The sequence below is a fragment of the Diadema antillarum genome, unplaced genomic scaffold (assembly GCF_040938485.1).
Source record: "Diadema antillarum isolate AM-2024a unplaced genomic scaffold, OU_Dant_1.0 seq00000124_RagTag, whole genome shotgun sequence".
Classification (NCBI taxonomy): Eukaryota; Metazoa; Echinodermata; class Echinoidea; order Diadematoida; family Diadematidae; genus Diadema; species Diadema antillarum.
In genome coordinates this window covers 2143021-2168935 of record NW_027271204.1, presented here as the reverse complement: position 1 = coordinate 2168935, position 25915 = coordinate 2143021, and the positions used below count along the sequence as shown (strand labels likewise).

The window sequence follows — 25915 nt, the reverse complement described above, 5'->3', positions numbered from 1 at the left end:
TGATAAAGTCTAGAATACTATGGAAACATAAATAAGTTGCACTTAGGAGTAAGAAACAGCACAGCACATAAAGAGAAACATGGCACGGAAAAAGATGTGTACTAGATATAAACTTCAAGTTCAAAATTCCTAGACAAAAGATAAATATATGAAAATACTATTGCATAGAAATTCAAAGAACTAGGTAATAAGTGCCTAACAATATTGCTATGCAGTCTTTAAAATCATGCAGGCAAAAGTGAAAACAATGATGAAATACCCTTAATTGGGGTAAACCCACCATACCAGGGTTCAGACATGGACCGGCAGTGAAAAAGAATTCAAATAAGATCAAGGAAACTATCTTCATTAGCAGAAATGGCAACCATTACTACCATCACAGCTTTAGAATGGTGAATCAGCTATGCATAGTAATTAATCTGAAGTGCACCACTGACTTTTCATTGTGCTGTTGTGTCTTGGGGAAAAAAATATGTGCTCCATCAGAACAAATAGGTATAAAAATTGGTGATGACAATCAAATAACTGCATACTGGCGTGAGGTTCTTGTACACCTGGTAAAGAGATGTCCCCGAACTTCTTCTGAAATTGATTTGAGCAAATTCCATATATGTCGCACAATGAGTTTTGTTATTCTAGTATCTACTGGGCACTTTTTGAGACAAACAAAGAAACAATTAAGCAGGCATAAAAATGTTTGTTATGAACAGTTGTCAATATTCAATAAATATATCTCACCCTCCTACACTGTACCTGTACTCAATTATTTACTTGTATTGCTGACATTGGAAGCTCAAATTCTACTCACATCTCATTCCAGTCAAACTATGAGTTTCATTCATCAAACTTTGCTACAGCCAGCTTTGACTAAGCTTTGTGATGCTAGGATTATTCTTCACTTCAACCCTTTTCTGTGACTTTGACTTATCCATCACAGCACCTTTGCTATGCAATCTTTTGTTCTCTCTGGCATTGCCCACTCCCTCCTGAGGGGTGCTTTGACTAGTTTTACTGGGAGGGGTCTCGTGCACAAATACCATATTGCTGGCTGCAGCGCTACTCGGATCAATGCCATGGTACTTATTGAGGAGCGGCGTGGATGGATGTTGATCCTGGCTGGTGCGTTGGAACATCCGGAGCTTGAACTCGGGTGTGGCCAACTTTTTCCTCCATTCTTCATCATTCCAGAGAGTCAGCATTTCAAACTCTGGTTCAGCGGCTGCCGAGGTCTTTTGGGCTTTACCTGGTGATCTGCCCTTGGACCGTACAACCTTCTCCTTGCCAGACCTTGACCGATTGTTCTGCTTTGGAGTATGATCTGAGTCACCCAATTCAGAGATGTATTTCACGTCCGCATCGGTGGGACTTCCCTTGTGACTAGCACCATTAGGAGAATGCGTTGTGTCATTGGTTTTGATGGAAACTCTGCTCTCTGGCTTGCTCAACTCGGTGTGGGGCATTCCGGCAGTTATCGGAGGGGTAAAGTCCTGCTTGGTGGACTCACGACCTCTCTTGGATACTTCTGGTATGGGGCTAACTTTCCGAGCATGCCTCGGGGATCGGGGAGACCGGCTACCAGCTGAAGCTGATCGATCAGTCTCGTCCACACACTCAACTACTATAATGGGTACAGGGCTGGTCACTTCACGCAAAGGTATTTCAGACGTGGAGACCTTTGAACTACTGGCTCTCTGATCTCCTTCTTTCTTTCCTACAGCGTCCCGAAGTGTCCTCCTTGGTTTCAATGCCAGCTGATCATGTTTCATAGCACCCTGAACATCATACATCTTCTTCCCACGCTTCAGTTCCGTAACTTGGTCTGCAGCAGCAACAGTGATGACGGTTTCTATCTGGCTGTCATTATGGCTTGATACCGATTTATTCTTGGCTCTGCTGTCTATTGTGGTATCATTTCTTTTGTCAGCAAAGACAGCATCTGCTTCCTCATCAGATAAAATCTCAAGCATCTCCAGGTCCTGCTGTCCCTTTTTACCTCTGCTACCAGCAAAGTCTCCTATAAGGCTCCTGTGGCCAGTTCTCATGTCTACAACATATCCTGGGTTATCTACACCATCTCCTTTTCCCTTCTTCTGCTTAGATTTCTTCTTGAATACATGTAATTGTCCTCTGAATCCCTTCTTTTTGCCCTTTTCCACCAGATCTTGACTGCTACTGCTCAGGTCTATGACCTCATCCCTAAGCCCTTTCCTTCCATCCAGTTTGTCAACTGACACCTCAAAGTCATCACTATCTGCATCATCTACAATCGTAATGTGAGGATTTGCAAACCCATGCTTGACACCAGCGCGCAGCTTCTTGGCCGAAGGTGTGGACGACCCAACGGGGGAAATGGCATCTCTGTCCAGATTAATCGTCTCAAGGCCATCCATATCCACAACAGCGCTGTCAGGACTGTGACATGACGACGAGACAATACTCACATCAGTCAGTTCACCATCTTCAGTGATGCCAGGTAGGGGGCTTTGGGATGGGCGCGGTATCTCGTGGACATCCACAACAGTCACCTTCTGGTCACTCCGATTGCTATCACTGTGCACCGACACTTCCAAGAGGTCATCCAGGGACGTTTCCCTTTGGCCTGTCTGAATGTCCACCATGGTGGACGGCATGCTCTCTACAGAGTGAGAGCGGACTGCTTTGAGGTTGATGTCACTTGATGCCCGGGGGTTGGTTTCCTCCAGTTCCAGGCTCACTCGCGACTTAGTACGCAGTGTTGGGTGGCTGGTCGTTCGATTGCTGTACATCCCCTCGGAGATGATCACAATGTCATGGGGATCATATGCGTGAATATTGTCTGGCATGGAATAGTTGATACAGGAATGGAGTGGGTGCTTCTCCTTCAGCAGCTTGCGCACAGCGACTTTCATTTCGAGTTGGACGTTTGCGACGGGGATGGTTTTAGTGCTGTAACGTTGCTTCACGCACACGGCAATGTGGACCATCTTGCTCCTAACCATATCCTGGGTGACGTTCTGGTACTCAAGGCCTTTGCTGAATTTAAAGGTGGACGGCAAGAACACTGCCTTAAAACTGTCACGCATTCCCTTCCTCCTCAGAGTTACAAGATTACTGTCCAACTTTGTCGGGTCTTCAATCTTTATCTCATCAGTTTTGCGCTTTGTTTCCCCTTTCTTGTCTGGCAGCAGGTGACTCCTGATGTACAGCCTCGACAGATTGGAAAATTCAGCTGGATCAAACAAAATGAGTGAAAAATCCACAATAAGTACAGTATCACATCACAAAGTACAATAACACATTCATAGCAATGGTGCTGCCAGAATGTATGAAACCATGCATCATCACTCAGTAATACGTGGCTCATATTTCAAACTCTACATGTATCGTTATCAAAAAGAAATGCTGTTTTTTCTACACATTTTAGGACACCTATCAGGATTATGGCTTTGACACCCAATACATTCGCATTTAAATGACTCTGCTGAGGCAAGCGTAAATTTCATGCTTGAATGACATAAGCCTCTACTGGGCTGCTACCCTTGGATGACAGTTAGTGTTGGCTGGCTTGAACAAATGGCTTCAGAGGTCAATTTTGCTGACAAAAGGAGAGACATGGCTTTAAATCATTTGTCTACCAGTCCCTTTGTCTGGTCATCTGCCCACAAGCCTACATAAGCCCTCGAAATAGCCTACTCACAACACAATGGATGTTTCTGAGCAATGACCATGAATGAAACCCTGCCCTCCCCCCATTCTCTATTCACATCAATAACAGTCACTTGCCCATGATGCAAATCCCTTGTAAACCACTTAGGCGGTAATCCTGATACACAAAAGCCTGTACAACAAAGGAGTGCACTTGATCAAGATTGAAAGAGTACAGGAAGGTGAGAACTGCCCTCAGACTGAATGGCAAGTGAAAATGGGACCTTATCTTCCCCCTTTTCCTCCTTTTTCCTCCCCACACTTACCTGGAGGAAGCAGAATGTCTTGCAAGGACCATACACGGATTTTGAAGGTCTTGGCCTTGGAGTTGTATTCAAATGACAGCTGCAGGGTTCCTGTGACTGCAAGAATGGAATGAGACATAGAAACTCAGAAAACATCGAACTGGTATTAAAACAGAGTCTTGTAATATCTGATATTTCACACTTTACTAGCATTAAATGCTTTGAATGGTCACTATCTACATTTGGAAGTTTTTCTGTTTGATTTTAAAGGCACTGCTCACAGATGTACAAGTATTAAAAGCAATGCAATTCGATATCACAATTGTTTCCAATCACATGGAAAGGTGTATGCGGATTGTGCAAGTATAAATGACACAATACGCATATGTATCCTCTTGTTTTCGTACATCTTTGTGAGGTGAAAAATAATAATCTCAAACAATATCCTCAGTTGATGGGACCGTTTGATGTTTCTGCCTAACAAATCAATTACTTATGATATGATTTGCTTGAATTTTAGTGTCTGAAATCTACTTAACTGATAGAGAGTAGAACTGATTTTGATTGAATTAACTGGTATTTTACAAAATATTTTTTGTCTTATTTCAATCAATATGACACAAGTATACAAAGATTGATACATGGCTGCCAACCTCCTAACGTCACAAAAACATACCCATATCACACACATCAAAACAAAGTTTGGAGGAAAAATATGATTTTTCTAAAAAAAGGGAATTTATAAGAATTTAAAAAAAAGTCATAGAGCTTGAGCACACTAACTCACATTTCAGAAATGAAAACATATTTTTCCAATCCTTTTCTTTTAGCGAAAAAAAAAAAATAATAATAAAAAATAAAACAAAGAAAAGCAAAGCACAGCAAAACAAAATAAAAAAACAAAACGAAACAACCCTCCACACACATACACACATCAATAAAAATGCTATTTGGCACTCTTGATAGCATGGAGTAGTATACGCACATCCTCCTATACAGAGTTCGAACTATTACTTCTTTTAGGACCAAAGGCAATATGCCATTTGCAGCACTCACTGGACTCTTTCCCTGCATCCTTGGGGCTCTCCAGCACCTTGATGGTGTTCCAGGCTCGTGGAGTTATCCCACCAGCCACCTCCCGAGGGCTGTCATTATCCCCCAAGGTCTCGGCTGATGACCTCCGACCCTCTGGCTTTGCGGACGACCCATGGGAAGGCACCTTCTGCTTGGAAATTGTGATGCGGGCCATGTCCAATGTCATGCTGAGGTAATCCTTGGTTTCTGATAATATGAAATATATGAACTCATATTGATACTTGTGGTACTGAAAGAAGACAAACCCTACTGAGTTTTGTACCTCATCATTTTCCTCATAACTTTCAAACCATAAAACTTGCTATCACAAATTTGCCATGGCCATGATAATTTTGTTTACATTACTTTTAACCTACTGTATACTTTACAAGATGAGATTTATGAATATAACTTTGTTTTATCTTTTTTTTTCTTTTTTTTTTCTTTTTTTTCTTTTTGGGGGGGGGGGGGGGGGGGGGGGGCTCAAATACATTACCTAAGATGGATGCTAAAAAGTGGATGTTACATAAAATTTGCTGCATACTCTTAATACAAAGGTCAAACCGAAATCAAATGCAGTAACCAGTGCCGTATATGAAGAGAGTCTGGCCAACTCAGTTTTCGGCCCGTGAGTTTTGAAGCCTGTGATTGGTCAAAACGGGTCCAGTGATCTTTATGGAGCCATGTCGTTACTAAAGTGCGCTCATACGCAGTACCCATTTTTAAGTACACCTTATTTGGCTTGGTTATTTTGTTACGTCTGAGCGTACGTGCTAACCCTGTAACGCGTAATACGCGTGGTAACGACACGGCGTCCAATTTAGCAGTTGGCCAGACTCTCTTTATATATGGCACTGGCAGTAACTAACTCTCTTTGTCCAGGATGTGCCTGCATTCTTCAGCTGCCTCTTCCAGCACAGATTTGCCGCTGTTGTTTTCCACATCATACCGTCCTCCTGCTTTCAGGAGGGCTCTCAAGCACTCAACATGACCCTCTCTGGCAGCATAGTGCAGCGGCGTGCACCCTTCTATGTCATCACAGCAGTTGGGATCACCTTTAGTGCAGGTAAAATCAATCATGGGCATATAATTGGCAGATGTCAGATGTATAACAAATGATTTTTTTTTTCATTTACTGTTTTATATCTTTAAATATTTCACTGGGATGCCTGAATGAGGGAGGAGTACATTGATGTTTTCAGACAGTATATTAAAGGCTTCTTCATATTAAAAACATTAAAGTATGGTGTACAGTAAAGTATTACTGCATGTATGTTGTAATGTTACTTGTTCTTTATTGTACTAGTCATTCAGTTGCACTCGTCCTGAAAGCACCTTACAATAAACCTTTTTTTCTTTTTCTTTTTTGTCAGGTTTGGCATATTTCCACATACCTTTTTATCAAAATCAATCTTAAAGGACAAGTTCACCTTCATAAACATAAGGATTGAGAGAATGTAGCAATATTAGTAGAACACATCATTGAAAGTTTGAGGAAAATCAGACAATCCGTTCAAAAGTTATGAATTTTTGAAGTTTTTGTGCAGTACCCGCTGGATGAGAAGACTACTGCAGTGTATGAATAACTTAGATGTCACATGCTTACAACAATATAAGGAAAATATAAAGAGAATTTCACAAAATTCCATCTGCTGAAAAAAGTATACATTCCCCTGACTCGTTACCGACAAATGTTATGGGTAATATTATTCCCCCTGCCTTTAGAAAGAGGCAAGTCAAGTACTCTTTTATTATGCGAAAAAAGTGAAAATATGTCGAATTTTCTTTTACATTTTCTTTATACTGTTGTACGCATATGACTCACAAGCTGTAGTAGTCTCCTCATCCAGCGGTTCCAAGACAAAAATTTAAAAAATTCATAACTTTTGCATTGATTGTCCAATTTTCCTCAAACTTTCACTGATGTGTTCTACTAACATTGTTGCATTTTCTCAATCCTTATGTTTATGAAGGTGAACTTGTCCTTTAAGAAGCAATTATTCGACAATAGCATACATGTACATTTAACTTAGTTTCTACTGATACATATTATGCATTCTTATCCTGGATGGAAAAGGCAGTACCGTACTTTAAAACATTAGTATCTTACTACTGACACCACACTTTGATATCTACAGCAAAAGTTCACAGTCAGCAATTAAAGTTAACTCTTAACGTGCCATGGTCGCCGATCGGCGACCATAGTCCTGACGTGCCATGGTCGCCGATCGGCGACTAAGAAGAGCAAGAAAACTCCTGCTCATTAAAATGTTTGTGGTATCATAATTACTTGCACTATGAAACTGCCATTGATATATAATGATAGCAGATAAGTGTATCTATCGTTTGAACTAAATATTTGTGTATGCTTACATAGGATTTTTTAGAGTAAATTCATGATTTTTCGACAAGGTATGTTTTCTTCGCGCCGGGAAAATTCGGCGTGAGCGCACCCTCTGTGAGCTGTGTATAAATCAAAAGTCTCATTGGTAAACCACGCGTGTGTACGCTATTGAGTCTGCGTGTCTTTTCTATGAGGTTCCAGTCGTCTTGTTCCGCTTGGATGCTGTCCTGCGGGACGGCTGAAAGCATGCTTTCATTTTGTCCCTCAGAGAAGGTCAGCTTTTATTTTGACGGTCAAGCCTTTCATCCTTTTGTCTGTTTGATGTACTGTAATCGTCCCGACGCTTACATACAATCAGATACAAAAGAAGAAAACGCCTTTGTCCTTGTGTATGCACGCGTACCAGCAAGCGAAAACTTGACTCGTGAACTAAGCCGCACGGCACATCCATATAATTTGCGTTGACGTGATCGTCATTGTTTTTAGCCTGTCATTGCCGGTCTCCTTGTCCAAATGAAAGTGAATACCAGGAGAAATTTAGGTTGGCGTACTTTAGGACTAAAGACAGAATGGTAGAAAAAGAGGGGGAGGTGAAAAGGGTATAAAAATACCCAGGTATAGTCCCCTTTTGTGTATGAATGTGTCATTACATAATATCATTAGCGCTAGAAAGAGTTCGATATATACACACCTTGAGAAAGGGAAGTACTGAATACATAATGCAGCTGGTATGGTAGTGCCCGACATCATAGTAATTTCGTACGCATATTTCTGCGTACTTACGATCTTCAATACTCGCGGGACCTCGTAGACTGGCCTCACAAATCGTTTATAAGGACCGAAACCGCAAAAATAGAATGCAACACAAAAATGCAAAAACGTTAAGAAATTCACATTTTACCTCAGATTTAGAAGAAGATGTCGATTTATCGCAAGATTTTATCATGGGAACTATTCAAAATGTTCGTATTAGACATTTTGCGGTGAGAAAAAAAAAATGAGCCTCATTAGCCGATTCTTTTTCTCTTTGTCCTCCCCTCGGTAAGAATACTAGTAGGTACATGTAGTGAACCTTGGGTAAGAATTGTGGTTCTGGTGCAAGAACAAGATGTGAAAGCATTGACTATGCCATTACGAAAATCATGTACCTAATTATAATGCGATTTTTTTTTTTTTTTGCGGTTGTAAAAGACAACTTTTGATTTTTTTTTAAATTTTTGGAGAGAAAGATATACTTGAAGCCTATTCTCCAAAAACCTGAGTGAATAATTTGCGTACTTTTGCTGAATTCGTATTTTCAGGACTTTGTGAATAACCGGTGTTATTTTTTGCCGACATTTCATCCACTTTGTGCTGAATTCAAAGCCACAAAAAAAAAAGGCGTTCGGTGATACGATCCGCTCTCCTACTGTATACATAGTAAACGATTCATAGACATTCACAAAGCACACATCGCGATAGCTAATGTCCTATCTTTTTGGCCCTTTGTATGCGTTTATTGTGTACTTTCTTCTGACGATAAGTGTCCCATGTTTTGCAAAATGGTAAAGTGCTCAACAAAACTAGTCAACAATAGGAATTCCAATGTTGACATTGATCAAATCCAAAAACGTACGTGAAGGACTTTCCAAGATAGCGGAAGTCATTCAAACTGACTAAACTCTCACTAAAACCCTGTGGACTTACGAACCTTGCGATATGTCTTTATTTCTTCTTATTGTTGTTGTGTATCAATGAGCTCCTCATATACTTGGCGAGCAACTCTCTTGCACTTCCTCTTCTACAAAATTTCGTGAATAAATTTGGCAAATACAACAGATCACAGTACTGTAGGCTGTCTTACTTGACACCTGACGCTGTTTTACGTAATTTGTGCAAAGTGCAACGTGATTTTGACCTTTTTTTAGCTTAGCTTTTTTGTTCTAATCTAAGATAGAACTAAGTGTACCCGTATAATCAAACCTTTTGTTGTGGAACTTGCCTTGATTCTTGTTTGTGTGTTGTTTGATATGTGTGTGTGTGTGTGTTCTTTTTTTTTGGGGGGGGGGGTACTATCCATACAAACGATCAAGACGCAGCCTTTTTCAATATTCAATAATTGGTGCAATTTGGTCATACAAGAATGTCGTTAACTCAAATCTTTACTTCACAAAATAAGTGAAGAAGTCGAGGTAAAATTATTATATCTCTCTATGATATATGAATAACTTCAAATTATTGTTGTAACGTTAACCTCAATATCCACCTGTCCCTTCTCTCTCTCTCTCTCTCTCTCTCTCTTTCTGACAGAATAGCTTTGTCTCTCAAACTCTTGTTGTTACTAATACCCTATTGGCGAATTTCATTTCTTCTTTTTTTTCTCTCTCTCTCTTTTTTTTTTTTGGGGGGGGGGGGGAGAACTATATACTCTAAAGAGGAATTGCTGTACAAGGCTTCGTGCATTGTTTCTTCGTACCTTGCGTCTCGTATGATTTGATGCGGATATAAAAACTGTTAGCTTACATGTTGACGTTGTTGTACAGTACGTTTGCATGGAGTGTATGATTTGATGAATTCCTTTGTTGTGCATGTTTTCAGCTTCGCTTATTATACTTTTCCAACCTTACATGCAACTAAGTGTGCTAATAATCATACTCTTGCTTTGTTTGTATGTGTGCTTTTGAGTCTTGTTTGTCGGTTGTTTATTTGATTTTGTGTTTTTAGGCGAAGAAGAAACTGACGACCTCGATCTATGTATGTATACAATATATATATATATATATATATATATAGAGAGAGAGAGAGAGAGAGAGAGAGTAAGAAATATACGCATATAATATACTTATATATTTATATATATATATGTATGTATATATACATATATATATATATGTATATATATATTATATGCACACATGTTTATTATTATTATTATTATCGTTATACTGTATGTCATAGATAACTATTTTTGGAACGTCGAGTTCCATTTCCATTCGTCACTTTCTCTCTCTCTCTCTCTCTCTCTCTCTCTCTCTGTCTTTCTGGCAATAGTATTCTCTCTTCAAACTGATCTCACTCCACATATACAACCTGTTACTGAATATACATTGCACCTTCTCTCGTCAATATCTCTAGATACTACTAGTATCCTTCAGTAGTTACATACACTTCAGTTTTGCAATCTCACTATAATTGATCAGCTTTGATCTGACATTACACACTCAGCAACGCTGATTAAATTACAAATAAGAAACAGATGAGTATAGTTTATCTCTTTCACTCGTCACTGTGAATAATGCTTTATTTTCAATTCCTCATTCACACGATGACTAGTGATATCCGGAAAAGAATTCACTGCTCTTACATTGACAACTTACATGCATGTAATATGTGGTGATATGACAATTACTTATTCAAATGCGATCGTGGAACTCGCTGTAAAATCATGACAGCGGCTACTTATTGTTGAAGAGCCAAGGAATAATTACACAATGACATAAATAACCCCACATAATCTAAAGTTTGATAAGATACACCATTGAATTCATAAACACAATATACCATCGAGATTCAGAATTGCCACTGACAAGTATACATTGTAAGTGTAATGAGCACTACACAAATCCATAATTCCATAATTTGTCGGACATATGTATGTATACAAAATAAATTACTAGTACAAGTTGATAATAAACTAGTGCTAGTGGCACAATCACTGGCATATCACTGGTTACTCATGGGGATCGATTTGACCCATAATATCAACCTTTTCTGATAATACAAGAACTTGTGAGCTACATCTCAATAAATTATCACATTGTCATTGATATTTTGTGTATAACCATATCATCAATATGAACGTTTATCTCTTTGTACAGTATTTGATTTTTTTTAATGCTATTAATTACTATTTCGAAGACTTACGAATAATAAATAACCAATCCTTACAATTACGGGAATATCACCATTATTGAAATGTACATACATTGTGTGTACACTGTAAATAGGCAATGTAATATGAGAGATAACTTGGCAGAGAAATTCATGTCTAAAGATTTCACGTTACCCTGGCTAATGACATAATCATTGGTAACTGGGATCGATTTGACAGACAATAACCACCTGGTTTTGTGTACATGTATGCAAATGAGTACAAGTGAGAGTACACGGAACGTTTCTTTTGGGGTGAAGTTCAGACAGATATCGCGATTATACTTCAACTAGCAGCACCCGTGGAAATCCACGGGTCTGAGGGGTTTAATTTTTTTTCTCATAATACGATTTTGCACATTTTTATTGAAGAAATAAAAAGAAAAGTCTTCTCATTCTTTCGTTAATTGTGCTGTCTTCTAAATGACCACCCTTCCCAGAAATTTTATAATACATTTTTGTAGTATATGCCAGGCGATCCGGTCCATTGGTAGGGATCATTCCCGCCACTACTTGCTTTTATTATAGAACTTGAGTTTCGAGGGGTTATTTGCACCCGTCGAAGTCCAACAGTTGTCTTGTTGCCCCTCACCCCTCCCCCCCCTCACGCACACACACATTTCCACCTCCGCAGGGCAAAAAACAAAAACATTCAGGGAAAAATTACCAAAAACGCAAATGAGATTCCCCGAAAGTTCTGCCCACAGGTTGTTCCCGTCGAAACGGGAAGATATTAACACTATGACTTTGATTACCCCCTGCTCTTGCATCCACGCGGGCACCCGCGGGAATCCACGGCTGGTCTCAAGGCCTCGGTTTGTTTTGTGGTTTTTTTTTTCATGTTTCTTTTCCCCACGTTATGAGAGAAAAATAAGATATATCTTCATAATTTTGCTCCCTCCTTTTTGTTTTTAATCACCAAAACTTGGCTTGATATATCATATCAATATAGAACTACATCTGCTTCAGATTGTACATTATCATAATTAATATTAGGCCTACAATTATTGCTCCTATTATTGTTATTATTATATCATTATTATCATTATCCTTATCATTATTATTATTATTATTATTATTATTATCATCATCATTGTTATTATTTGGGGAGGGGGAGATCATAGTCATCAGGTTTAATAGGCACCCGTGTGAGTAGGTTCTCACGACCTCGTATTTTTTTTCTTTAATATTTTTCCCATGTTATGGAAGAAAGAAGAATATATACATCACTGCATTCGTCTTCATTTGCTCCCTCTTTTTTTTGTCACCAAAACTTGGTTTGATAGACCATAGAACCACACATTCTATTTCCACTTGCAATTTTAAAAATAGGCGGTCGGCAAAGCGAGGTTTTCCTCTACGTCCGCTCATCTTATGAATATGTATGATTACAGCAGCTCTGCAGTAAACGAATGGACACAGCTACGCGTGTAATCTGATATGTAAGGGTACGATCGGCAAATATATTTAGCCGCGTCCTAAACAGTCTGCGTACAATGACACCGGACTTGAGAGCAAACGGCGAGCAAACTAAATGACGTACCTGAGCTGCATATAGTATTCTGCAGTTGTGCAAAATACAATTACATAACCAACGTTCGTTGTTTTCATTTGGGGACGCCAATAATGGCGAACTGTACGTAAATGCCCTTGTAGTCCATATCACGCACACACAGATTCGTGTAACTATCGTCAATACATTCAGTACACGTAACAGGTGGAGGCAAAGGTACATCACAGAACTATATACACACAGTGTAGAGTGTGTATAGAGTTCTGCGAGGTACATTGTGTGTGTGCGTGCGCGTCCGCCGGAAGATGTCAGAGATTTCGCTGCACCATCATCTTTAGTATCCCCCAGTGTCTCTGCAAGCTAAAAGATGGAAGATCGAGAAAGCAGGAGGCCAGCGCAGGTTCGGTGAATATTGAAACGCTCGGCTCTTTCGTCACGCACAAAAATGCATTATGCATGTAGCTAATTAATTTTTCTTTTTCGTCCTCGACGTCGACACGGAGGCGGAGAGGGGACGAAACCCGCGCCATTCGATGTAGGATACTCTCCTGCGGCCGACGGCACCGGTCGCAACTGCCCGGAGCCGACGGCTCGGGAGGAGATAGAGAAACCAGCAACGCCGAAATAAAACAGGAAATACATAAGGCCGCGACAACAACAACAACTTCGAGTATTATAGTATAGGATACATCTCAGTCTTGGATCGTAAAACCAATAATGTCCATGTAATTACAATGAATCATGCACCTGGAAATGCTTGCCATCTGTGAGCTGTAATTTGAACATGCATATTCTATAAGCAACGGTAGACAGGCCTATACACGACAAGTTCATGACATTGTTTAGAGTTCATGTCATCAGAAGACTCAGTGTTTGTGACCTATGATCGGAAATCTTTTCTGGTGTGGTAGATCTCGAAACACGGGATGCAACACATAGCAAGTCCACATTGTCGGCAGTATGTCCTCGTCTGTCTTCGCCTTCCCCTCCTGCGGTCCGAACACACGTAGCAGTCAGGACGATGTTGTCGATCTTCGAACTCTGCTGGGAAGTGGCGCTCAGTCAGTCTTGCCTCGTTGTCGGCGATGGGAGGTGACGGTGTCCGACGATAGCGAGATGCTCTGTAGCCGTTCAGCAGACCCTCAATCACCCGACATCTGAAGTCGCGCGTGGACATCTTGTGGCCAGCCATGCGAAATGCGATGTAAGCGTTCACGAGAGCTACTTCCATGGTGAAGTGGTAGGTTACGCGGTATCCCTTGATTTTCTTATGAGGGTAGCGGTAGTAGGACATGCGTTGATCCATTTTGTCCACGCCGTTCATGAACCTGTTGTACACGTCAACAGTTGCTGGCTTCTGAATCGTACGGCGACCTCCTTCGGCGTTCTTACTCCGTATCTGCTTCTGTTTGAGATCGTTGCTGCTGACGGTCGACAGCACGTTCACGAGTTTCACGTCATGCCAAGTCACTGCTGACATCTCCCTCCCTTTGGCGAAAAACACGGGATCGTCACCTTTCGCAAGGTGCAGACCACCACGTCGGATCTCTTCTGGAAGTCCTCGTCGGTTGCTCCTCACCGTGCCACAGGCTCCAAGTCCGTTCCGTGACAGATCCTCGTAGAGCTTTACGGAACTATAATAGTTGTCCATCACGATCACGCGATCCGTGTTGTAGAATGGCTCCGTCAGCTGTTTCACCAGGGCTTCAGTGGCGCTGTCCCCATTGTCTTGTCCCTCGGCTCCGACATACTGCCGCCACCGCAGACAAAATCCCGTTTGGGCGTCACAGAGCATCCAGAATTTTATCCCCCATTTCCGTGGTTTGTTTGGGATGTACTGTCTGTAGGAGATTCTTCCTTTGAACGGCGCCAAGCTCTCGTCGATTGACAGGTATCCCCCGGGAAGGAAATGCTCAAGGTACGTCGGCTGGGACATATCGATGAGGGGGCGCGTCTTGTGAAGGGGGTCGAAACCGGGCTGTCCACGGGGCACGAGCTTCTCGTTGTCATTGAAATGAAGGAAGGTGTTCGATAGCTGAAATCGATTCCTGGAAATGACGTCGGCAAACCCAGGAGTCACTAAGATGTCGGAGTTCGTTTCCCAGTACTGAGGCACAGATGGCTTTGACACCAGTCCCATCGCTATTTGAAGTGCGGTGAAAGCGCGTATCTCCTCCTCATCGGTGTCCAGCCATACGCCGAATCGAGAAGCCTCTGGGAGGGGCGCTGGGCAATCGAAGAATTGTTGCGCATACTTGTTCGTTTCATCTGCTATGTGGGCAAAGATGGGAGTCGGATAGAACTTCGTAAAAAAGTCCACTGGCTCCAATCCTTCAGCGTCGAAAAGTAGTCTGGGTTGGTCGTCATACACTCGTCGACTTGACTTGAATCGCTCGTCAGGCTCAAGTCTCCGCCAATCGTGATCGGAGAGTGGTTCAGCATGAGTTGTTGGATGAGGCGGAGGTAGATCATTGAGGTGGTCATCGTCACCTCCATCAGCTTCGTCGCCTGACGAGTCTTCAAACAGTGATTCACCGTGCTCTTCAAACTCCGGGAGAAGACGTGAGGAATCACGTTCTTCTGTGCTTTCACTGCTACGAGATGATTGCGTGTCTTCTTCCCAGTTGTTATCTACAATATCCTCGATTTCGAAGTCAGAGTCCAACATGAAATCACGGACCTCTTCGGCAGTGAACTCACGCCTTCGCCGTTTTCTCGGTGGAGCCATAGAAGCGAGCACACTTTAGCTCATTCAGGAGAGACTGATAGAGTATTTAGAGATTATGAAGCAGTAACGTTGTTGAATCGCAGGAGAGATCGAGATAAATGATGATCACTGGCAATTTCCCCCTTCTTATGTAAGTCAATGTGATCAGTTCGGGTGATAGAATAGCAGGATTAAAACTATCAACGTTCGATACCTTCGCCAATCACGTATAAGCAAAGGTTATTATAGCTCTAGAATAAAACTTTCGTTTGAAAGACCTGAAAAGAAAGAGTACCGCCTATTTCCAAAACCTAGCCCATAATAAAGACGCGGCACGCGTGAATAGATGTTTCATGGCCACCGCCACCTCACCGCGGATACAATAAGAGTGCCTTATTTGCATAGATGAAAGCGCCTACCGAAAGACCGCCACAAACAAAAGAAGGCCTTGACACCCAACCTTGGTCATGGTCTATTACATTCGAAAAACATGTGTCAGTATTTTGTTGGTCAAACTATGGAAATACATGAAAATATCCTGTCGAAACAAGAATATCGGTCTGTAAACACTCGTAAAATAATTGGGAATGAATGTTTTGAACTGGCAGTAATTCAATTGCGAATGTCAACCTTACCTTTTCCCTGTTATATTGTACCTTTTCTCCCAGCAGATTCAAACGCGTTAATAATTGTGACAAACTATAATTATCATGCAGTTGATTTTAGTCAGTAAATCTAAGTTTCATCAAATATGTCAGCGAACTAAACATTGTAATAAAATGAAGTACATTCATTTCAATAAACCATTACCATGTCGATTTAAAAGACACATGTACATATATATATATATATATATATATATATATATATACACTCATATATACAGAGTGGGAAAAGATAAAGGCATTCATGGACGTATAGATAACGTACATGTTTCACGTATATACAGTATACACACATTCGTTGAACTACGTTCGTGAATGCCCTTATCTTCTCACCCTGGATGAATAATGAAGTAGCTACATGTACACTTGTTCTGTACAAGGTCGAGGCGCCTTCTCTTTCTCGCTCTGTCTCTCTCATTTCATATATATATATATAAGTAACAAAAGATAAGTAACAAAATACAATGAATAATACAATAATGTAAAATGAATTTTGTTATTGTTCTCTCAGTATCAACACTTGAGAAAGGGCGGCGAGACGCTCGAAAATTTGTGTGAAGAAATAAACCGTTGGTGAATACAGCATGAACTTTGTTACAGCTTTGTTACTTATCTTTTTATCTTGCCAACACGTGGGCTACCTTATCAACATATATATATATATATATATATATATATATATATATTCATATTTTTAATACACATATGTGTATCTTTATAATATTAATAATTTTGCCTTATTCTGTTCAAATGTATGCAAATTGGTTGCTTTTTTGCGCGCTTTTGTGTTTACGTCCCAAGCCCTTGAAAAAGACTGGTAACTCCGTCGAAAGCTTGGGAGAGTAAAAGGCTATTAGTGAACATTACTGCAACGTCTGCGAGCAGTCTTTCCCGTCACACCTACACATAAATATAATTCAGCACCCACAACGTAGGAGGCCAAGCCCGCTTCACCTTATATGTTGTATATATATGATTATATATAATGAAACGTTTAGTCCGCGTGTTGGTACCAGTAGGTATAGAAAAGATGAAAAAGTAGAGTGGTAATGCATTTTGACAGTCTTCATCTTCATCATCATTTTTTCTGTCTACATGTATATAGAAATATATATATATATATATATATATATATATATACCAAAATATATGTATCTTACATACAATTATAAATTCAGCAATGTTATAACAACTGCACTTGATAACCTAGGACGGCGCTTCTTCTCTGTCATAATAGTATAGGACAAAATATGTACCATGTAAAGCAGAACATAAAAATGCTTCTCCTTCATGCTTCAGTCAGATTTTTTTATCCCGTTTTGCAAAGCTTCTTCAGCATACATAATACCGTGTTGTTGTAGCCTATAAGAAAAGCAATCAGCTTTTGTGAGAAAAAGGAAAGAAAGAACACAGACAAGTTTCAAACGTAAAACTTGCCATTCATCTCTCTCATCTTGACCACACAGTGGTATAAACACGAACTAAAGATTTGCCACGCAAACGCTAAGAGGACGCTAATCAGGCAGATCATTATGTTCTGAACATGCGCGACACAGCCAACAGCCATGATCATTGTCCAACACGGGAGGCTGCGCCGTCTTGATGTTAGCGTCGCCGATCTGAAGAACTCGCTGTTACCACAGATCAGAATTGAAGATCTCGGGTAGTAGAATACCCATTTCCATGAATTTTGGATACTAGAGGTATTCACATGTGCATAAAAAAATCACACTATCGATCGAGATAAATGATGATCACTGGCAATTTCCCCCTTCTTATGTAAGTCAATGTGATCAGTTCGGGTGATAGAATAGCAGGATTAAAACTATCAACGTTCGATACCTTCGCCAATCACGTATAAGCAAAGGTTATTATAGCTCTAGAATAAAACTTTCGTTTGAAAGACCTGAAAAGAAAGAGTACCGCCTATTTCCAAAACCTAGCCCATAATAAAGGCGCGGCACGCGTGAATAGATGTTTCATGGCCACGCCACCTCACCGCGAATACAATAAGAGTGCCTTATTTGCATAGATGAAAGCGCCTACCGAAAGACCGCCTCAGACAAAAGAAGGCCATGATATCCAACCTTGGTCATGGTTTGTTACATTCGAAAAACATGTGTCAGTATTTTGTTGGTCAAACTATGGAAATATATGAACTTATCCCGTCGAAACAAGAATATCGGTCTGTAAACACTCGTAAAATAATGGGGAATGAGTGTTTTGAACTGGCAACACCTCAATTGCGAATGTCAACCTTACCTTTTCCCTGTCATATTGTACCTTTTCTGCCAGCAGAATCAAACACGTGAATGATTGTGACAGACTATATTATCGCGCAATTGATTGTGGGCTGTAAATCTAGGTTTCATCAAGTATGTCAACGAACTAAATATTGAAAAGAAATTAAATATTCATTTCAATAAAGCATTGTCATGTCGATTTAAAAGATATACATACATACATAATATGCAGAGTGGGAATAGATAAAGGCATTCATGGACGTATAGATAATTCAACGTACATGTTCCACGTATACACACATTCGTTGAACTACGTTCGTGAATGCCCTTATCTTCTCACCCTGGATGAATAATGAAGTAGCTACATGTACACTTGTTCTGTACAAGGCGCCTTCTCTTCCTCGCTCTCTCTCTCTCTCTTATATGTATAATATATATATATATATATATATATATATGTATATATATATAACAGCAACAAATAGTTTCTTCTCGGAGTCCTAAGAAAGTATAGATTCACTACAGTAGGTCAATATAAACTCCGTTGGAGACGTAAAGTGTCAAATGTATTGACTTGACAAAGCCCTATGGGCGAAAATGCGTCAAATTTATGTCTCCAACGGAGTTTATATTGACCTACTGTTGTGAATATATATATATATATATATATATATATATATATATATATATATATATATATATATATATATATATATATATACCTTTATATACGATTTTGCCTTATTCTGTTCAAATGTATGCAAATTGGTTGCTTTTCTGCTTTTGTGTTTACGTTCCAAGCCCTTGAAAAAGACTGGTAACTCGGTCGAAAGCTTGGGAGAGTAAAAGGCTATTAGTGAACATTACTGCAACATCTGCGAGCAGTCTTTCCCGTCACACCTACACATGAATATAATGCAGCACCCACAACGTAGGAGGCCAAGCCGCTTCACCTTGTATGCTATATATATATATAGATTATGATTATGTATTATGAAACTCATAGTCCGCGTGTTGGTACCAGTAAAGAAAAGATAAACAAGTAGAGTGGTAATGCATTTTGACAGTCCAACAGTGCTATTTATTAGCACATTCGGACTTTCAAAATTCATTACCATTCTACTTCTTCATCTTTTCTACCGACATGTATATAGAAGTATATATATATATATATATTTTGACAGTAATGTTATAACGACTGCGCTTGATAACCTAAGACGGCGCTTCTTCTCTGTCATAATAGTATAGGACAAAATATGTACCATGTAAAGCAGAACATAAAATGCTTCTCCTTCATGCTGCAGTCAGATTTTTTTGTTTATTCCGCTTTGCAAAGCTTCTTCAGGATACATAATACCGTGTTGTAGCCTATAAGAAAAGCAATCAGCTTTTGCGAGAAAAAGGAAAGAAAGAACACAGACAAGTTTCAATCATAAAACTTGCCATTCATCTCTCTCATCTTGACCACACAGTGGTATAAACACGAACTAAAGATTTGCCTCGCAAACGCTAAGAGGACGCTAATCAGGCAGATCATTATGTTCTGAACATGCGCGACACAGCCAACAGCCATGATCATTGTCCAACACGGGAATCTGCGCCGTCTTGATGTTAGCGTCGCCGATCTGAAGAACTCGCTGTTACCACAGATCAGAATTGAAGATCGCGGGCAGTACAATACCCATTTCCGTGAATTTTGGATACTAGAGGTATTCACATGTTCTTAAAAAAAATCAAACTATCATTTTTTAGCTCTGTATTATTCAATTTTCAAAACAGATTCAAATTCTGTCCATTCCAGTTGCATTACTCCTGTCTCGATACCGGTGGGACGTGGCTGTTGTGATGGGTCCGTACATGTATTTCCATAACCATCCTCCATCATGTCTATAGCAACGTGGATTGACTGTATGCATTGTGCCAACGATTTTCGTGTACATTTTTCAAGAAGTGATTATGTCAGTAATGCATCTAATTGTTATCAAAAAAAGAAAATCAACAAGCTGTATACAGGTACTTGAAATACGTGGGGTACCTTGTATGAAGAATGTGGTAATGACAGGGTGTTGAAGGAAGGCCTCTGATTTCGACGGACTGTGAGAAAAAATAGGAAATGATTATCATTAGCGCAGATAGGGTCTTTACCAAGAAAGAAGAGTCAATCAGAGCAACGTACAGAACAGAAACCAAGAATTCAAGAGACCTCCCCTGATGGTAGCATAAGTTGTGAAGATTTTGCATGTTCAAAGAAAGCTTTAGTTCATGAATAAACGCAGTATAAGCATATACAAACTTCGCCTTTTGTGAGAGTTCTTTCGGTCGACTTTCAAATGCAGTGAGCATCGCGGAGCTGCAAGAAAACGATACATGTTTTATGAAGACTAGAAGAGCCCTATGATAGTTATAGTCGAAGCCTGTGAATGAAACTTATATACTAGCGTGACACCTACGCTTTATTGAACATGGTTTGAGTTTTTAGGTCAGTAAAACACGTTTCCAAATTAATCTTTGACAGGAATTACTTCGACTCCCTTTGCCTATAGCATATTTTGCTTCATTTCTGTGCACAACAAAATATGAGTTTCAGTACCACCTGTGTTCTGCATTCATTCCTTGAAACCCTTCAGTTTGTAGCGAAATGAAGCATCATCCTATATGCATCCTACAGCATACGAGTGATTGCATGGATGTATACGAAACTACAAACGTGAAAAACAGCTCATTCTGTATTTGGCGTGTACATGCATTCATTTATTATGTATAATTATTATCATCATTGAGCGTATCTAATTGAACTCATGAACCAGACGGCGAAAACTTCCCCCTTCCTTTGCAGCGATAGTGATTACTATTGACATTGAGATTATCGTAACTTCACAGTCAATTATGCCTAATGTGAATAACAAGTCAACGATCAGAAATGAAGAAGTTGAGGGGCAAGATATAAAGAGAGAGTGAGGGAGAGAGAAAGAGAGGGTGAGACAGAGCACATACTTTGATTTATGCAAAGGCACGATCAGTGATCGAAATCATAAAAATTGATAAAGAAAAGTATGAATAATGAAGCTAGCATTCTACGCTACACCGGGACGACTGAACTTCGACAGTATAGAGTGTAAATACTGTTTCTGCTAGAGAAAAAGATGACACTCTGAGTTACAAGACGTGTAGTGAACAGAATTAGCAGCAATAAGAAAAGCGCCTCAGATCTTCCGACAGAAGATAGCTGTATTGACTATACTGCTGAATAACGTAAACTAATCAGGAGCGATTAGCGAGTAAGGAGACGTAATTTCAAAAGAGAGATAATGACATCAAAAAAGCCCACATTAGCAGAGTTTCTAAAGGTTGTCTTTATGTTTGTAGTTTCTTTTCGTTGTTTGTTTGTTTGATTGATTGACATCTTGTTTCTTTGCTTGATATTTTGTTGCCCCGGCGGCTCAATCCCACTTACCAGCATTGCCTTCTTCTTTATAGCTGCTACACGGGTACGATGATTTTTGAAGTCCTTTGATTCTCTCTTTCTATCATTTTGCATCATGGTAATTTTGTTGGAAAGATTTTAGTTTTTACTGCACCTCAAATGTTTTCCCTTATGTTTTTTTTTTTTTACCTCAAATAACGTGATCATACTAATCATATAATGTTTAACAATTTTATATATATTTTCTTTTTTTTTCAAAACATAAGGATGCGTGCTTGACTTGATCATATTCTTTGATGTGTGGATGCATGACTTTCGCGACGGATGAGTGCTAGACTTTACATTCTGATTTTGCAGTTTTCTCCGATATTACTAAGGTTGTGAGACGTTAGCGGTTAAAATGTCGGGAAATGAATCTGCCGTCATGCGAAGGTCCAGCATCAAAACACTTTTCCGAAGTGAAGTACAATTTCTGGGATACCTCTAATATCGCTGATATTCTGTTTGTAAGTGTTACCCAACACCCAATGTACCGATCACGTCAAAAAGCAAAGTAATAGATTTTTTCACATGGTCATAATATTGGTGCGATACGAAAATGAAACTCACTAAGCTCCAAAATAATTTCAGTAAACAATGATATTGTTACCGATCAAAATCTTTTGAAATATTCAGAAATACGCAAACCAAAAATCACTCTCTCCATTTCTTTACGCCTCCCCCCCCCCCCCCCCCCCCGAATCACCGCACTGCAGTGCACGCAAATGAACTATCAGTAACCTTTGTTTATTTCATATGGATGTGTAGTTCTTGGTCTGTGTGCCATTATGTCCTTCATTTTGAAATAGACTAATTAGTTTGAGAATTTCATATTCCTACAAAACGATGTTCGCATACAGTTCGCGGGAATATTAGACCTAGATGAGGGTCTGATTGCTCTTCAAAATCTGGTGAACGTTTCAGAATGAGGATTTGTGTAGTGCTATATTTTCAAATTCCACTTTGTTCCACGTATCTGGTTTCAGCCAGCGCTAGGCGCAACAAGCACGTGGCTTCAACTGCAGGTTTCAGCGGCTGTCCTCGTAGTGCTGTGAGTAAATCGCTTGTTGTGAGCCAAACACGCGTCGTTGTTATGAAGTTACTAAGGTTACACTTTAGTCATGCCGCGATCGCTTTGGTGGTGGGTAGCTACGCAAAACAAGGAACTGACCATTGATCGATTACTCGTAGACTTTTGATGAAATAATAAGGAAGGCATGCGCCGCATTGTCAATAAGATATTTTTTGGTCCGACAGTGTAGCACATTGTTCAAGGCATCCTCGGATTATCTCCGCCTGTGACCATGGGCTCGCACGCCAACGAGCCCCTCACCGACAAAGGACTGCCGATTTCAATAGGGCACGCTCGCCCCTCACACTAACAAAAGAGGGATTACTGTTGGCACTTCCTGCTCAAATGGATAAAAGAGTGGAAAGACTCTCCTCCAAGACCCGGGACAATTACCTTTACTCTCAAAGAGGAACCGGGACTAAATAACCAAAGTTTGGGAATGAACTACTCGGTCAAAAAAGTAAATTGCATGGGCAAAACAAACTGCGAATATCTTTGAAAGTATACGACTCTAGTTGACAAATGTGGTATCATTCGAAAGAAAAAATGTATATCTAAAACTTTGTCACAGAGTCAAACACACGTTCTATTGAAGAAAATTCACAATTAATTCTTCCTTTTCATGCTACCCAAAATTTCTTAATAATTTTTTTATGATATGATTTCTTTCAGCAATATTTCAAATTAGGATAAATATTACTGCAAACTGACGACATGGCACGAAAGAATTACCATTTCTCCACATTTTTTGTGCAGACAACATTTCAAAACAAGCAGTAATTACAGAGATATGACAGTTTGAAATTACCCTGTCTATCCAGATTCGGAGCTTCCGAGCACTGGCTAAAAATCTCTGGCACGTTAGGGGTTTTGGGCCTGGCACATTAAGAGTTAATATGGAGAAAAATTCTATAAATATGACATGGCCACTGAATTACTATTCCACTTAATACAGATGCACAAGCCTCTCATAATGAGCACCCAAAATGAAAAACAACTGTGTAAACATCCTAAATGAATGAATGAATGAATGAATGAATGAATGAACAAATGAATTTATTATCCAATGCAATGATGGTCATTGTAATAAGGACATGCAGTCACATGGAAAAAGGAAGGAAAACAAGAACCAGAAAACAGCACATCTATGCTAATCGAGTCGAGCCCCTTGAAATCAAGTCAGCCACAAAGTATTTTTTCTTTTTTTCTTTTCAGTAAGGTGTTACTATTAGATAGTAATCACAAAAATATTCTAGTGATACAAAAATAAATAAATCAAATGAGGAAATTTCATTATGTGATGTATCTCCCGATTAAAGTACATGTATGTCACAAACAAAAAGTATTTACATTAATAAGATAAATATATGTTTACTAACAATATCTCATGAGTACATTAACTTTCTAACAGACTTAAGCTCTATGATGGCATTATGCAAACTTCACTTTGATGTTTTCTCCCTAATTTTGGCTGGTAGTACATGTAATTAAAAAAAAATTACCTTAGTACGTGAGATAACTTACACTTTTTTTCAAAACTCGTCTTAAATTTTGGTATAGATACAGGTAGGTTGTCATCTTCTTTTTGCCTTGAAATGAAATACGGTGTATATCTCACCATTGTACTGGAGAAGGAGCTCCAGGATTTCCAGGTCACCGTTGGAGGCGGCCTCATGCATGGGGCTCCAGCCATAGAGACCGATGGCATTTGGATCCAGGCCATCCTCCAGGGAACTCTCCACCAGGTTAGAGTCGCCATAGCGGACACCCTCGTGCAGCTTACTATCTGCTGCCATCCTGCACTCATGTCAACCCACTGTGGAAACGGTCGTCTTCAGGTACATCTGCTGGTGGCACTCTTCAACTGCCATTATTGTTCTTTTTAGGTCCAAGACATTCTGTTTAACATAAAATGCCATGTGGCAAAATAGAATTTGAGCACTTTTACCTAATTTTGCGAGTGTCTGATGTATAGTATCAAAATTATTTTACACTTTTCAGTTTAAAATACTCCAAAATAACTTGTTAACCTGCCAAATCTTATCCGCCTGACAAGTTTCTTGGTAGACCCTTTCAATGCACTTAAAAGCAAATTCCAAATGGCAGAAAATGAATTGTTAGAACTTCTATTAAGAACTATGTTTTGGCTTATTGTTAGAAAACAGAAGACTTTGTAAGTTGGAGAAAAAGCATTGTGAAATTTAGTACCTGGTATTCTAAATGATTTTATTGCCCCCCCCCCTTTTTTTTTTAACAGAAAGGTAAGTGTGAAAGAAAACAAAATATCTCAAATGACACATTATCATTAAACTGTTTATATAGTCTACAAAGAATCAGATTTCAAAGTTAAAATCAAAGATAAAAATCAAGATCAATATAGAACATACAACATTAATACGTCGCTTGCCCGGAAGAAGGGAACGAGCGCGCGAATACGCGTAAAAATAGATTTCGAGAAAAGACCTGCATGAGGTAAGATCATAAGCAATATCATAAGATTTGTAGATTATTCATTATAGCCACTTTAGCTAGTACCAAATTGGAATATTATCTGTTCACTTGTGAATTTTCAGCAGTATTGATATTCAAATATCAAAGATATAGTCAATTGAAACTTTAAATTGCGATTTTCTCGAAATCTATTTTTTACGCGTATTCGCGCGCTCGTTCCCTTCTTCCGGGCAAGCGACGAATATTTCTTGTGTGTTAGATGGAACTTAATACCACTTTGTCTGTTATACACTGTAATAACAATTAATCAGATTATCTTATTCATTAAAGCCAACTTGAATTACACTTCACTTTACTATCTTTCGCGATGATCTGAAATTCCCAATTTCTCATCTACAATACTCAATAGGTCCCTAATAACTAAAACCTATAACATAAATAGCCTCTCAGTATCATGACATCAAAATATCAAGTTAGGTGACTTTATTGGTCCATCATATACAGACAGTACAGAATGAATACATGTGTGACAAAGAAATGCATGA

At 39.5% G+C, this 25915-nt stretch overlaps 1 protein-coding gene across 1 annotated transcript; it reads right to left on the bottom strand.

Annotated features, from left to right (window-relative positions):
• Positions 1 to 832: 832 nt before the first annotated feature.
• LOC139727315 (uncharacterized) lies at positions 833 to 24715 on the bottom strand. The gene is made up of 5 exons (XM_071638271.1): positions 24538 to 24715; positions 5873 to 6058; positions 4986 to 5210; positions 3951 to 4046; positions 833 to 3208 (listed from the first exon to the last, which is right to left on the bottom strand). The coding sequence occupies exons 1-5, from the start codon at positions 24713 to 24715 to the stop codon at positions 852 to 854; spliced, it is 3042 nt and encodes a 1013-aa protein (XP_071494372.1). The 3' UTR covers positions 833 to 851.
• Between the last annotated feature and the right edge of the window lie 1200 nt (positions 24716 to 25915).

Excerpts from the sequence above, each read along its gene's own strand:
- LOC139727315 (XM_071638271.1), bottom strand. The coding sequence starts at position 24,715 with ATGGCAGCAGATAGTAAGCTGCACGAGGGTGTCCGCTATGGCGACTCT. Across the intron at positions 4,047-4,985 it reads GGATGCAGGGAAAGAGTCCA|TCACAGGAACCCTGCAGCTG; the intron begins GTGAGTGCTGCA and ends CCATTCTTGCAG. Across the intron at positions 3,209-3,950 it reads AGACATTCTGCTTCCTCCAG|CTGAATTTTCCAATCTGTCG; the intron begins GTAAGTGTGGGG and ends TGTTTGATCCAG.